This window comes from Festucalex cinctus, chromosome 17 (genome assembly GCF_051991245.1).
Source record: "Festucalex cinctus isolate MCC-2025b chromosome 17, RoL_Fcin_1.0, whole genome shotgun sequence".
In the NCBI taxonomy this organism is placed as follows: Eukaryota; Metazoa; Chordata; class Actinopteri; order Syngnathiformes; family Syngnathidae; genus Festucalex; species Festucalex cinctus.
Window position 1 is genome coordinate 14,894,611 of NC_135427.1, and position 15,318 is coordinate 14,909,928.

The window sequence follows — 15,318 nt, forward strand, 5'->3', positions numbered from 1 at the left end:
GCTTGTGCATGTGCAAGCAAACACGACTGGACGTGCAAAATTTTCCAGACTGTGAGGAAGGGACGACTCAAAGTCACAGATACCACAGTGCGCTCCAACCGGAAAAATAAATCATAATAATACCTGCCGTCTTGCATATTTTGTATTCGAGATGGACATAAACGTGCTTTTTCAGGGCTGATACCGATTATTAGTCGTCAAGGAGGCTGAGCTGATATTCACTTTTGCTAAAAAGGGAAAATATTGCTGTCAAAAAATTGAAAAACTACAAACTCCAACACTCAACTTTGTTGAAATGTTTTGCAAACTAGAGATTTTTTTCTAAGACATCTTTGTTTTAAAATTCTAACAAACTTCAGGGACCTTCTGAGCGTCACTAGCTCTTAATGTTGTTCAAAAACGATGTAAACAAGTAAATAGCTCGTTCGCTAGAGTAAATAAAGTTTTCTAAATTTTCCGAAAATATCTGAAAAATCTTCATTTTAACTCATTCACTGGCAGCCATTTTCACTGAAGCAACCCGTTTTACTGGATTCTGACTGATTTTGCAAGGCTCACAGAATATTGTGTTCTATGGTTATCAAAACATGGAACCAACCAAAAGAAACAGTCTCTTCTTTCATCAGGAAAAAAATTACATTTCTATTTATTTCCGTTTTGCAGCAATTAGTATTAGAATATAGCTAAGTTTTGTTATTATTCACAAATCTGCTTAGAATTGTGGGGAAACAGCTCGTTTTCAACATGGCCCTGGTTGATCTCTTATACTCTGCTGCCACCTGCGGGCCGTTTTTGTAATTACTAAATTTCTTTCACCCCTTCTCTGCAGTTGAAAGAGGCTGCATAAAAGCCTTCTGTAGTCTAACATATAAAAAATGTATAAATCCATCTTTGGGACACTTAAAACATTTAAAATACAAAGTATTTATACGTTTTTGGGAGCAAATGAGTTCATTTCCAAACAAAAACAGACGGGCAGGCAGTTTCCAGGTTCAACAATATCTCTTCTAAATTTAAATGAAAATTTAAATAAATACTGCGATTGGTTGGCAACCGGTCCAGGGTGTCCCCCGCCTACTGCCCAGAGCCAGCTGAGATAGGCGCCAGCAGCCCCCGCGACCCTTGTGAGGAATAAGCGGTCAAGAAAATGGATGGATGGATTTAAATAAATAGCTCCCTGAAGTCAACACAGTTTTAAATTGATCTATCATCGACTGCATGATCCTTCAAATAGGCAGATGATGATATTCATCAAAATGCCAAATATTCTCTGTTTTTCTAATTTATATGCGATTACTCAAATAACCGATAATTGGTAGAATAATTGAGTCTAAAAATAGCCATCATAGCTCAATTATCAAAACTTAAGGCTATCCATGTGATTACTTTCTGTTGAAATGTCATTTGGATACAATGAGGACACAAAGTTGTTGTTTCTAATAGTTGCACCAAAAGAGAATTGAGGCGAGGTGGTTGAATGCTAGCTAGTAAGAGCAATGCTACGTCCAAAAGGAAACCGTCGCGAGTGGGAACGGCTCCGGCGTCTTCCCGTCATGTCCTGCTACAAAAACAAACATCACACGCTTTGCTTTTGCTCAGTTGTGCGGCACGCTAAGCCAGATTAGCGGGAGGAAAAGGCTCGCTAAAATGCCATATTTGGAAAATATGACCTAGAATATTGACGGCGTAACACGTCTCCGCTTGTCAATCCCAACTAAGTGGCTGTCCACACACAACTGTGAAGTTGCAGCAGGAATTTTGCGGCTTATGACGTCTTACTGCGCCACGCCGATACGTCATTTTGTAGAAAGGCATCTTGAAAGGGTCCAACAATCACAAAAGCGGCGATTGCCATGGGGGCCGACACTTTTCCAGTTTTTCTTCAATCGCAAAACATGTTTGAACGCGCCGCTACGGATTTGTTTACTCCAGGCACACACACTGACAACACGCCCGCCTTGAGGAATGTGGGCACATGTTAGGAAGTAGGAAATAAAAAAATCTCAAAAGCTGATTGGGCCTCCCTCGTCAAAGGCATCACTGCAGCAGATCTCCAAGGCTCAAGTAAATACTGTAATCGAGCCATCAGTCACGTGATCACATCCCCCCCAAGCACCACCAACCTGGACGTCTCACCAGGAACCAGCCATGGAAATCGTCCTGAAGTACTGCTACTGCTGTGCAAGGTTATTATAGTTTTCGAATTTTCATTGAAGTTACTTTTTATTTCGTTTTGAGTTTTTTGCTTTTTTTTTTATTTAGTTTTAATTAGTTTTCAGGGTGGTTCTGTTAGTTTGTGTTACTTTTGGTTATTTAATAAATACTTAGTTTTAGTTTCAGTATTAATAAAAAAAAAAAAAAATGCATTACTTGTGCACAATATTTGAAAAAAAATGGGAGCGACGTCATCTGAAGGTGCTTTTCTATTGGCTGCTGCTAGATGACGTCACTTCTGTGTGACAATTTTCAAATGTCTTTATTCCGGTTAATCTCAAAATAAATCCACTTAAAGAGATAGTTTACTTATTTAGACATTTTGGCAGTCAAACAATATTTTGCCTATAATAAATGTGATATTTTCATTATTTTTCATGTACAATTAGTACCTTTAAAAACACATTTTGCAACTTGCTGTCGACTGAAAATGACATCACAAGGGCTCAGGTAACCAATCACAGCTCAGCTTGTGAATGTCATGTGACCAAACCTAGAAAACAGGTGAGCTGTGATTGGTTACCTGAGCCCTTGTGATGTCATTTTCAGTCGACAGCAAGTTGCAAAATGTTTTTAAAGGTACTAATTGTACGTGAAAAATAATGAAAGTATCAAATTAATCATAGACAAAATATTAACTTAAAAAAAAAAATCTAATCTCAACGGACAATCAAATGTGAAACTGTTTCAAATATTTATTGCAATAAAATTTTTAGTAAGCTGAGCTTCTTGAGTTGACTTCTTCCTTGTATTTTGTGCGTGCCCATGTTGACTTTTGATGATTTTGTGGTGATGACTTTGGATTTATTTTCTACTATATCGTTAATTTGTATGGTATAGCTGTGGCCGTGTACATTTATTTCTAGGGTCTCTCACAATGGGAAAAGGTCGGTTTTGTACTTGAGGAAGTTGAAAATTGCGTCAACTGCAGCAACCTGCGAGAACTTGAAAAGTGGAAGTGCTTAATTTAGCTGTTGGGTTCTGTCGTTTTCGGAACACTACAGACCCTAGCTACGGCTAATCATCTACTTTTAACACAATTATGTTATGTTATGATGATTCATTTTTGTTCTACTTTCAAACTTGAAACCAGCTTTTCAATACAATAGTTTTTGAAAAGATTGAAATCCTCATCCATATTTGAAACCTCATCCCATACTTGAAAACCCAATTTTAAACCCTAACCCAAACCCTGTCAAAATAAAAAAAAAATTAAAAAAAATTAAAAAAAAAAAAATTGTGCAGGTAAACCTCATGACTGTTATCCTAGACCTAGCGTTAGCCTAGCCGCTGTCAAAATTTTGTAAGACGGGAGCATGCTGGCGCTACCCGTCATTGAATTACTGGCGTCAACAAAATGCTCAGAGCAGATAATAGGCGGTAGGTGTGTTCGGTATCGGGGAAAGTCTTTGGCAACCAGGTCTCAATCTGAGCGGCGGATTACATCCCACTTGACATAAGCCTGAAGCCAAGCCCGTTTCTCTTTCTCAATCACCGACAGGAACAACAGAGAAGCCATGTTGGGCCTCCTCGGGGGAGGAAAAGAAAGAGAGAAAAAAAAATGTGCAGATTAGACAGTCATTAATACCCAATCTGGATTAAACGGCGATCCCGAGGCCATGCGACGCAGCTGCGGATTAGTCGCACGGCGGCCGCGGCGGGAGGCCCACAGACAGACAATGGCGCTTTTTGTTCCTGGCGGACAACAAAAGGACGACTCAGTTCAAACAAGGTCAACAGTGATTATACAACTGAAGGGGGGGCTGACCCCCTTCCAAACTAACAAATCAGATGGGATTAGACAGATCACAAACAATAACTAGCAGATCCCTTTAGATGGCGCCGTTGCACCATCTAAAGCTTGTCGCATGGATCAAGGGAACGACTCGCCAACACCATTTACGTCCGACCACCATTGAACACAATCGATTTTTACTTTCAAACAAAATATAGAATATTTGGTACAGAAGAAACATGTAGCATGTAGTCCTTGGGGCTAACTAGTACTGTCTGGCACCATTTTTTTTAAGACAATGCACATTAATCAAAATAAAAAATATCTGACATGGGTGGCAATCCAGCAAACACTGTAGTAGTGTTAATTTCGTCAACGAAAACTAAAAAATAATTTCCTCAATGCACATTTTTCACTGGACTAAAACTAGACTAGACTAGACTAAAAGCTCCATTAATAAACAATAACTGGGACTAAATCAGTATGCATTTTCATCGAGTCATGAAGACGAGACCAAAATGTACTTCACTTCATAAAAACTGGACTAAAATCTATGGACATTTTAGTTCTGGAACAAAAACAAGATAAACATTATATGATTTTATTAAAACAAAAAAAACAAAATATATATATATATATATATATATATATATATATATATATATATGTTATAACAATAATGTTAATCCAACCACTAACTAAGGCTTGCTAACTTACTAGCACGTAGCATGGTGGAGCCATAGTAGCCACTTGTTAATATACTGTAATTGTGTGTCAAGTTGTTTTTCATCAAAAAGATGAGAGAAAAATGTATGAAGTAGTTTTAGATCCGAAATGTTCAACATATCTGCTGACAAAAAATATATATATACAGGGGTCAAATGATTGTCCTGACTAAAACTAGACCAAAATGTTGACAGTTTTTTTTGACTAAAACTAGACAAATAAAATTATGTTTTCTTGGACTAAAAATGACTAAAATGCTCGATTTATGATGGACTAAACAATAGACTAAATAAAAATAGATTGGGTGGACTAACTGTGATAAAAACTAACAATTGTGATTGAAACTGGACTAAAACTGAGACTAAATTTAAAAATACCGGATAAAATGAACACTACATGGCATTACATGACGACGTATGCCATTGCCAGATCCACCAAAACAAAACAACCTCTTGCGTTTTGTGAGCTGCTAGAGACGCGTTCAATCATCACAGAAAGATTTGTTGAGCATTTAGCGCAGTTGCCGTCAGATTTTATTGCGACTCATCAGCAATCCAAACAAGCAACTGGCCGCTAGCTACCAGCGAAACGACTTGAACGCTACGGCAACGTATCATTTCAAACATCCGCTAATGAGATTAAAGCCTTGCAAAGAAGAAGTAGCCGGGGGGATTTGTTTGTTATTATTTTGTGGGTTAGCAGAAGCTAATAAGAGTCGCGAGTGAGTGACAAATTGGAAGCCAGAGGACAAAATGGGGGATTGGAGGAAGGGGGGCGCTTTGTCTCCTCGCCGCCAAAAACGTCAGAGAAGCTGCCAGTCAAACACAACCGCTGACCGACGTGTCACTTTAATTGGGAATTTATTTATTTTTATTGCTCACAGACGCCGCGGAGTGATTCAATCCAGATGCGTTCAAAAAAAAAAGAGAATTCAGATCTTTTATGGCTTTTGCACCAGACTTGAATTGGTCTCTGGTGAAAAGGTGGCGGCCGCCATATAAACGACACGCACGTGTCGCCGGCGCAACGCCGGTGGCGGTCCGGCGAGAGATTCCTGCACACGTGGCGGCTAACCATGCCACAAATGCATGAAAAACAACCATCGTCATGGTTACTGAAACTAGACTTCTTTTTTTTTTTAACACCAGGCGGGAAGACATTTCATGTGAGGGAGCTCCAATTTCCGAAGTGCTACTTTTGTTCACGTTTCACACCGGTATCCTGCAAAAAAAAAAATTAAAAAAAAAATCCACCTGTGACTTTCACACGGAACCCAGCAACGCGGGATCCCGTAATCAGATTTGAAGAGTTTTTAAGCCTCTTTCTTGCAGGGATTCTGCCAAATTACAGTCAGAGCTGTCACAAAAGTTGTTATTGAGACGTTTGACAGGTTTTAACACTCTTGCAATTGGTTAAACCACATCTGGCATGCATTTGTCTCTCGGCCTCATCTGGATTTTGGTCTGTTTTACTGCCGCTTCTCCGCTCCCTTTGAAACTCGTTTCTGATTAAGGGCTGCATAAATTGACTTGGCTTGACAAGTGTCTCGTTTTATACTTCCAAGTAGCAAAAAAAAAAGACACTCCCTTTAACAACAACAGGCACTTCAAGTGAAACAATCCTGCTCTCATTAAAGAGACTTTAAAAGCCGGTAATTGATCCACCGCAGCAGACGGCAGCTAACTTGCACCCGACAAAACATTCACGTCAGCAGGTTGCGTGAAATTGATGCCAGCCGACAGAGGTGACATGCAATGACACTCTGGCTTTAGAACGCCACTAATGCTAACAAGCTAACAACCAGGAAGTGGATCCTGATGAATCTATGCTAAAGGCTAGCGATTTGATTTTTTTTTATCCTGTCTCCTACTGGGCTCTAAATTCTCTTACTAGGGGTGCGCCGATCACAATTTTCCGGCCGATCACCGATCCCCAATCTTTTCAAACTCTGACCTGCCGATCTCGATTTTTGCCAATACCGATTTTTTTCATTACAAGCAGCATACACCTTCAGTGTTCCAATCTTGTTTTATTGGAAAACAATAAACAATATCGGCGAAATAATACAAATGGGTTGTTTTAACGGCACGACGTAGTTCTCGCAATTAAAAATGAAAATCTTATTAGTCATCAGACAGTGGCTGACTTTCAGATATCTGAGGAGAGATATGAGATCGGTGGAAATGATCGGTTTTAAGGGATCGCCCGATCACCGATCTTCCGAAATTAAGGAAATCAGGGCTGATAAATCGGCCAGCCGATCGATCGGTGCACCCCTACTTACTACAGGTAACTGAACAAAAATGGTCTTAATTCGCCGATCTGATCAGTTATTGATCGCATTTGCGAATTTGCAGCATTTTGCACATATGCTACCTGCTAATAATATGGAAGTGATGTATTATTAGCTTTGCCAACACGAATGAACATTTTATATCCAAATACGCCATTTTGTCGATTTTGTAAAACCCTCACTTTGTCTGTAGCCGTGTTGTTAGTGAAAGCAGTTCATATCCTGACAAATAAAACTCAACTGACAGCCGAGCCAGCATTTGGATACGAACTTCCAGCATGCTTTGCGTCAACTAAATCCTCCAGTCTCCGCTAAATTGTCACGTTGCGCTCAAGAAAAGACTGCAAAAAAAAAAAAAGGAAGGCGTGATTACGAGCGAGGCGTTTCCTCTCTCCAGGGAGGACGACGCATGATGATACAATCCACTTCCTGCCTGCGCGTTTGTTTGAGCTTCTCATGTTACATTTGCTTTTCATGTCGGGCGTCTGGACGCAATTAATAGGATGTGGACGTTGACTCGTACAAAGACGCCGCGCTTATTACTTAGGAGTGTCTCAGTTTGCGGGCTTTTCAAGTTACCAGTCATTGTTTGGTCAATTTTCTTTTGCTTTAGGGCATCCAATCACCATGTGTGTCTGCTTTTCCTTAACGAGCTGCAGAGTGCGGACACGTGCAAAAGGTTGTGGCCATTTTGAACGCAATCTTTGGAAACAAAAGGTGGCGTCCACAAAAAAAAAAAAACGGCAATCTTTTTATAGTACTATAATAGTACTAACTGACTGAAAATTCCCACTTTCCATTCACGTGTGCAGATTGACAATGCAAGTTATTCTTATATGTTTCTATACAGTACAACACTGTACAGTGTATTTTGTCTTCTCAAAAGCAGGTTTCAAAAGTCTTGGGGTGTTCACACAAGCCCGAAATGAGAACTGTTTGTTCTGTAGCCAACTAACGCGCAATGTTGATGCAGACGTGCCAATTAAATAGGCTACCTAATATTTCTGTTAATTTGTCGATGTTAAACTGTCATGTTATTTGCTTTTTCTTTTTACTGAAGGCAACAAAAGTGCCCAAAATTTGAAAATGGAAGACACCCTTGCACAAAGGCGCCTTCCCGCCTCTGTTACGGCTTTGACAGAGCTGTCATCCCGCTCACACCTTCCTTGATTCCCTTGCTATTATTCCAATGATCCTCTGGATTGCAGTTGATGCTTTTAGACGAAGGAGCGGACGGTTTGCATTCTGTGAGCAAGCGCACGCAAGCTTGTGGTTGCCACACGCCGACGACGTGTAAGCACACGCAGCTTCCGATTCCACTTCGATGACGAAAACCCCCCCCAAAAAAACGGTATTGCGGTACAGCTGACAGACTTTCAGGTATGCCTCCAGCTGTTTTTTGAAGGACTGGTAATACCCACAGTTATTATTACAGGGTCTTTTTGTGCGGTATAGTTATCATTAAAATATCAATGCCCAGTTGCTATCAAAACAACTTCTTGTGCAATATCTACTTACCAAAGTTCTCTTTTCTGAAATAGATGAAAATCTTTGTTTTTTTTTTAAATGCCAATTCAGAATCTCACGAGATTGAAAAGATTGGCAATACTTAATTATTAAAAGTACTCCTTAGCTAATAAAACATATGTCCTGCAATACATAGTTAGAACAAAACAACTTTTTTTTTCTAGCAATACCTAGTTATCCATCCATATATTATCTTATTAAAAATGTTTTCCTGCTAAATCTAATCCACTACGACAATATTCAAGTATATCTTGACAGTGCATTTTAAAAAGTATTTTCATCCTCCAATCCAACTTGTAATCATTTCTGAGGCAATACCCAGTAGTTATTTTTTTTTTAAATGGCCACCGTTGAGAATCAAGTGTTCCTTAATGCCACATTTGAAATCATTTATTAATAATATTTGCCAGTGCCTCTGGAGGAAGTTCTCCTTGAAGCAAGCAAGCAGAAGTAGTAGATCATGGCATGGATGCTGACAGCTCGCCATTGACGTCTCATGGGGACACGTGAATCAAATTAATCGGGTCAGGAATGACATTAACGACAACTTTAAACAACACGTACGCCGTTTCAATGCTTTTGGAGTGCACACGACCCGTTGCAGGGGCTTCGAAAGGGGACAATCACCCCTATGATGAAAATGGGGGGAAAAAATGTTTATATATGGCTCATTTGAGCTGTAAAAGCCATTAAGCTACATTTCACGAGAACGCCTAGCAGACAGGTGGAAGACAGGGGAGGGAAAAAAGAAAGGAAAAGCTCCACCGTCAGTCAACGACGCGAAGGCTCCATGACGACGTCGAGTTAAGCGAGCAAATTGAATTCAACTCACCTGGGAGGCTTCAACATGTGTCCCCGGAGCGCAGAGTTTCTCGGAGGGACCAGGGGAAAAAAAGAAGGCGCGGCGAACATGGGAGCGTTCCGGCGTGGCCGCCTGTCAGACCCGTGAAAAAGGAGGAGTCAGTCAGTCAGTCCAAACGAGCCAGCCAGCCAGCCAGCCAGTGTTTACTCCAGCGAACACAAGTGGCCGCCATCATCCGCCTTTTCCAAAACGCGGGAAATGGTGACACCGGGCGGACAAATTGGTGTACTGCAACAACAGGAGCTTACCGGCGTTTACTTCCTGGTGGGAAAGAACACGTGACAACGACGAAGGCACAAGTTTTAAAACGGAACGTTGTAATTTTTATGAAATAAAAATATTTAAACAAATATAAAACATATGTTCTTAATTTTAAATAAAATTGTATTATAACGTCCATTCATCCATTATCCCAGGTCAAATTAAATAAATCTTAAGCATGAATGTTAAATTAAATTAAAAGTGAAATAAATAAAATAAAACTCGTATCCATAAGTGTTTGTTTAAAAGGCCAACCACCCACCCTGGTGGCCAAGATGCAAACACAAGAGGGAGCAGCGTAATGACCAAAGAACTGTAGCAAAAATTTTGACAATTGCAGTTTAATCCTTTACATTATATTTAATTGTCACTACGGTATGTCTTTCATGTTCCTGTAAATGTTAAGAAGCGCTATTTTTCTTATTAAAAATTAACAAAAATGGCTTTTGTAAGGACTGTTCAATCGCATTTCTATTTATTTCAATGCGGAAATACATACGTACATTGCCAAACACTCAGGTGTTCCGGGCAGGGCCTCCACGCCAAGGTAAATCATTCATCCCTAGTGTGTTTTATGACCCTCAAAGTGGACTTAAACTCTGAGGCGGGGATCCCGTGACACTTTAAGGACGCCGCGCGATGCCTTAGAGGTGCATCTCATAGGCCTTTGAGAAAACGTTCACAGAAACACGAATGAAACTCGCTTGCTTTCTGTCTACACTGTAGACCTGGCCCAGTCTGGATGCGAACTGTGGGACGTTGTTGTAGCCATGGCAACCACAGTTACGTTTCACGGAATAATCAAAGGTCGAAGTCGTAACTGCGGGGCCGTTTTATGGCCGCCCGTTACACTCCACCCTGGAAGATAACACGCGCTCACGCACACAATTCTTCATTTTGAGACCCAAGCGTAGCCCGCCATGCCGTCCACCACCAAGATCCTGCACTTCCTGTCCAGCGCGCTGGTCACCTGCATAGCGGTGGGCGTCCTGGGCTTCGCCATGTCCACGGCGTGGGCCACCAAGAGCTTGGTGTGCGACCGAGAAGGCAGCGGCTTTTTCAACGGCTCGGCTGCAGTCACACTGGAGCTCTTCGACGGCAGACTGGAGCGGGAGATTTGCCCCCTTTTCGGACCGCCTGTTGACTTCGAAGGTCGATATGTGTTTCGAATAAGAATCGATTATTAAGTATGATGGATAGTAAAACTGAGTGGGAAAAGCGCAAAAGATGATGAACAAGGACTTGAGATCGGTTCTTGTGCCTAAGACTATTTCTGAGAAGTATTTAGATGCTAAATGGCTAACAGTTAACATACAGCGAGATCACCTGAGTAGATCAATACGAATTTTCGATTATTTCCTCGTCTCCGGAATTATTTCTAATGTGAACTGATAAAATGTTAACATGCTAGCAGTTGGTGCCGCTAAAATACAGCAACATGCAAACCAACATGAAAACACTAAAGCAGATCTAGATGGATTTTACATGGATGGATTTATTTTATAGTACTTCAGTGGATCTTCACAATGCGCTGTTTGGTATTCGGAGATTCACCTTTTCATGGATTTTTGGTGTTTCTGATCTTACTGTATTTGTGGAATTTGTTCCCGATCGCCTTCTTATTAGGGATGTAACGATAAGCGCGATATTGTGATATTAAAACTGCCACAATATCGTTGTTCGTCATGTTTACAATATTTAAATGCAACACATCTGTTAAAAAAAAAAAGTCAGGTTGATTTCCATTTGTGCAGTTCTAGCACCCTCTGGTGGCTAGTTTTTTTTTATGCAATTTAATTTTCATTAGATATGTTTTAGCCCTTCTATGTTGAAAATCTACACTAATTGTCAAATGAAGGGGAACGTAATATGCCTCTGAAGCAAGTCAATATGTGGAGGAACTCAATGTGTGCGTGCATTAATAACATAATAATAAAAACAATAATGACAAAACATAATAATAATAACATAACATTGCTGTTGTGATTTTTTTTTAATATGAGCTCTTTTTTTTTTTTTTTTTACAACATTGTGACCTTTTTTAAATATCGCCAACCTTCCCCCAATATTGTGACAATTATTGTATTGTGAGATTCATATCATGATAGTATCGTATTGTTTGGATATTGTTACATCCCTATACTACGTATATGATTTTTGAGCCCATACAAAGCTTACTTGCATTTTTTTAAATGTCAAATGTCTAGTCCATTTATTCAAATGAGGATGGATCAGGATGGTACCAGGTTGCTAAAAAAAAAAAAAAAAAAGCAACAAAGCGCAACAGCAGAGCAATAAGGAAGATTTGACGACATGATCCTAAATCATAAATCGTCCAGTACAATTTCAACTGATGAAATTGGCAAGACCCAAAACCTCAAAATGAGGTTTTTTTAATCACCTAGCCTTATTGTCCGCTACTATTTCGAATGAGGATGGATCAAATGCTAGCATGCTACAGTTGCTATGCTAGCTAAACTAAGTACAATCAACAAGGGGGCATACATCATTTGTTTTTGTTATTTGAAATGAGAAAGGATCCAATACTAACGTGCTAACAGTTAGCAACATTAGCTGACATGCTAACAAACAATTTTGTGTTGCACTCATGGCAGTGTTCCCCAAGTTGACGGAGACCAAAGGTGTCCCGTTGGTGCTGCATGTCCTGTCCGTGTCCCTGCTGGCGTTGTGTCTGCTGTGCTCGGCCGTCAGCATCCTCATCTCGCTCTACAACAGCGTCAGCAACCCCTACGAGACGTACATGGGGCCCGTCGGCGTCTACGTGTGTAGCGCCGTTAGCGGTGAGTCGTGACGGAACTCAATTCACCAAGTTATCGTAATTTCTTGAATTGGATTAGATTTTTCATGATGAATTATTTTCTAAATCCCTGATTGGCTAAAACGACCTGCTGTTAAGCGCTCTAGCACCCCCTACAGCTTTGGCATGCAATTGACACCCTAAACTGCATTTACTTGACTAAAAAGTGTTTTTTTTTTTTATATGTCTCCAGCATGCTTGTCCGTCTTGGTGCTCGTCTTATTCGCGGTCAACTTCAGCACGACCACGGTGGCGGAGGACCTGGTGAGAAGCTTCGCCGACAACGTCCGGGTGGACCTGAAGATCACGTCGTCGCAGATGCTGCTGGGCTACTACCTGCTCATCCCCTACGCGGCGCTGTCGCTGCTCGCCATCGGCCTCATCTACATGTACGACCACGCCGCCTACACGCAGCGGCGCGAACAGCAGCGGCCCACCGAGGACGCCCCCAAGGAGATCATGATGTACTAAGGGACCCTCCTTAATTGAGGGACCATCAATTAACTTATTTTAAAGACAAATCGCAGGTTAGGGGTTATAAACTGTAAATAGTTTCGGGAGTTTTTAATGAGAATTGTTCAGATTTTTCATCATTTGTCAGGAGAATGGACAATGTGCTAGTATGCTAGCAGTGGAGATGCTAACATATAGCATGCTAGCAGTCCGATTCGAGAAACGCTAAGGCAGAAAAATAAGATTTTTACACAAGTCCTTTTAGTCAGCTACTATTCGAAATAAGAATTTCTTTTTGACTATCACTTGACTGTCAAACAAGGGTGGTAGAGAAGTTGTTAAAAAAAAAAAAAAAAAAAGGCATTTTTTTTCTCATCCCAGCTGCCGGCGTTGACACGCCATCAGGATCCGAGGTGTCCTGTGTCCCATCACTCAGCCGGGTCACCCGGACCGTGTTTGGACACGTCCCTCTTTTGCGTCTCGTCTCTCGTAACGCCGGCTAACCGTCTTCAAAGAGCCTCTCGCACTTTCAAGGCAGCTGCGGACGGACCTCGCAATTTGCTTTTTTGGGCCCGATATGGATTATGTTTCGGAGGATGTGCACTCGGCCGAGAGGAAACGGGAAGCGGGCCCCCTGTTTGATCTGCCGATGTGGCGATTAGTCATCTGCTGCGCATGCGGTTTTTTTTTTTAGGTAGGAAGAAAATTTGGATACGGCAGCGGGAAGCCGGGACAGGATGAAGCCAAACTTAAGTGCAATGATTTTAGGATGAAGCAGAATAAATAATGAATTAATAATGTTGAATTATTTTTTTCCCATCTCACTCTATACAAACCCCACTCTGGCTATCACGTCACTTAAATCCCCCCCCCACCCTTGCTCTTCTGCCTCCTCTATCTAATTTACGTGTACTCACAGCGGACAACAAGGCACTCTAAAGGAGCCCAGCTAGTGCAAAGACCCTGTCCAGAATCTGGCTATCAAGTTGAACTTGAAGAAAAAAATAAAACAGAAATCCACCGTCTTTGCATGTAAGCTGTTTTTTCCATGATGTGCGAACTCATGGCCTACAACGAGGCGCTCTAAAGCAGCCAAACCGGTGTAAAACCCTTTTCCACATGCAAGCTGTCAAGGCTGAGTTTTTCAACTAAAATTCCCACCCACCAGGCTCGTTTGTATTTCTGTGTGACAAGTGCACACGGTCAACAACGAGGCACTCTAGTGCAGAAACAATTAACGCTCTACCGTTGTACGTTCTCATTGATTTCATTTCAAAGATTTGCTCGCTCCATCTTCCGTCACTGAGCGTTAGCCACAGAAAAACGAAAGCTGCGATCTCCAATGAGCTTCCTTAGTGACAGCAACAAGCTTATTGTTCTTCGCGCTTTACTGTACAAACGATATTGTGCTTATTTGTACTTCTTTTCACGATGTTTGACAATTCCCATCTGCAAATAAAGTGAAGCTAGCATACGTACGGGAAAAAAAAACAAAAAAAAACAACGTTTCGCCTCCGAAATTGCGCCAACATTTAGCATAAACTTGTTTAACAGCTGCCACAGAAGCCATTTTTATCTCGCGACTCATCTCCTCTCACTCAAGTGTGGAGAAGAGCACCATTGAAAGCGCCCCCCCCCACTGCAAACATCATTGGAATAAAATCAGAGATGGTTGCTTAATCTCTTCCTCTCTGGATGCTTTGGGGATTAAATGAAGACGCTCTCATGTGATGGGATTAGAGCGAGACACTTTTTGTACCTGTGAAATGTGACCCCGCCTGCGAAACGGACACCTCCAGCTGCAGGGCAGGTGGTGGGGATGTCAAGGAAGGCGGTGGCGGGGGTCTTGAAGGAACCACTCACTGTGGAGAGAGACGGGGAGGCACTCCATTAGGTACGCCAACTTCAAGGAAGACAATTCTGATTATACAAAAGATTATTTTTGCACATTTTTTTCCCATTGTTTAATTCATTGATTGGTTTTGAGATTAAAAGCACATTAATAAATAAACCTAAAATGACCTATACCTAACCTAAAATGACTAAAGAAATAAAACTAAAATAAACAAAAAAATACATAAAAAAAAAATCAACAGATAAATCCTACATTTAGAGACATATACAAGTAAATATAATATATTCAAAAAATTGAAGTTGAGATTTTTTGTATTAATACATTTACAAAATTCTTTCAAGAAAAATCTAGAAGAAAACAAATCTCAAAAAAAGAAAAAAATATATATTCAAAAAATGAAAGTTGAGATTCTTTGTATTAAAAACATTTACAAAATGCTTTCAAGAAAAATCTAGAAAAGAAAAAAATCTAAAAAAAAGAAAAAAGTTCAATATATTCAGAAAAATTAAAGTTGAGATTTTATGTATTAAATACATTTACAAAATACTTTCAAGAAAAATCATTTAAAAAAAGC

At 40.5% G+C, this 15,318-nt stretch overlaps 2 protein-coding genes across 2 annotated transcripts in view; one reads left to right on the top strand and one right to left on the bottom strand.

Moving 5' to 3' along the window:
• LOC144005126 (receptor-type tyrosine-protein phosphatase epsilon-like) overlaps window positions 1–14,667 on the bottom strand; it is a 38,518-nt gene extending 23,851 nt beyond the window's left edge. Inside the window, exons 1-2 of the mRNA XM_077503073.1 lie at window positions 14,649–14,667; window positions 9,328–9,429 (exon numbers count right to left, since the gene is read on the bottom strand). The gene's annotated coding sequence lies outside the window, so the exon portion shown is untranslated. The remainder of the gene's footprint in view (window positions 1–9,327; window positions 9,430–14,648) is intronic.
• Window positions 10,539–12,907, top strand: clrn3 (clarin 3). Its single transcript, XM_077503791.1, has 3 exons — window positions 10,539–10,770; window positions 12,234–12,419; window positions 12,630–12,907. The coding sequence occupies exons 1-3, from the start codon at window positions 10,539–10,541 to the stop codon at window positions 12,905–12,907; spliced, it is 696 nt and encodes a 231-aa protein (XP_077359917.1).
• Window positions 14,668–15,318: the final 651 nt, after the last annotated feature.

Coding starts and splice junctions, on each gene's coding strand:
- clrn3 (XM_077503791.1), top strand. CDS start 10,539: ATGCCGTCCACCACCAAGATCCTGCACTTCCTGTCCAGCGCGCTGGTC. Junction 10,771..12,233: donor ACCGCCTGTTGACTTCGAAG/GTCGATATGTGT, acceptor CACTCATGGCAG/TGTTCCCCAAGTTGACGGAG. Junction 12,420..12,629: donor CGTGTGTAGCGCCGTTAGCG/GTGAGTCGTGAC, acceptor ATATGTCTCCAG/CATGCTTGTCCGTCTTGGTG.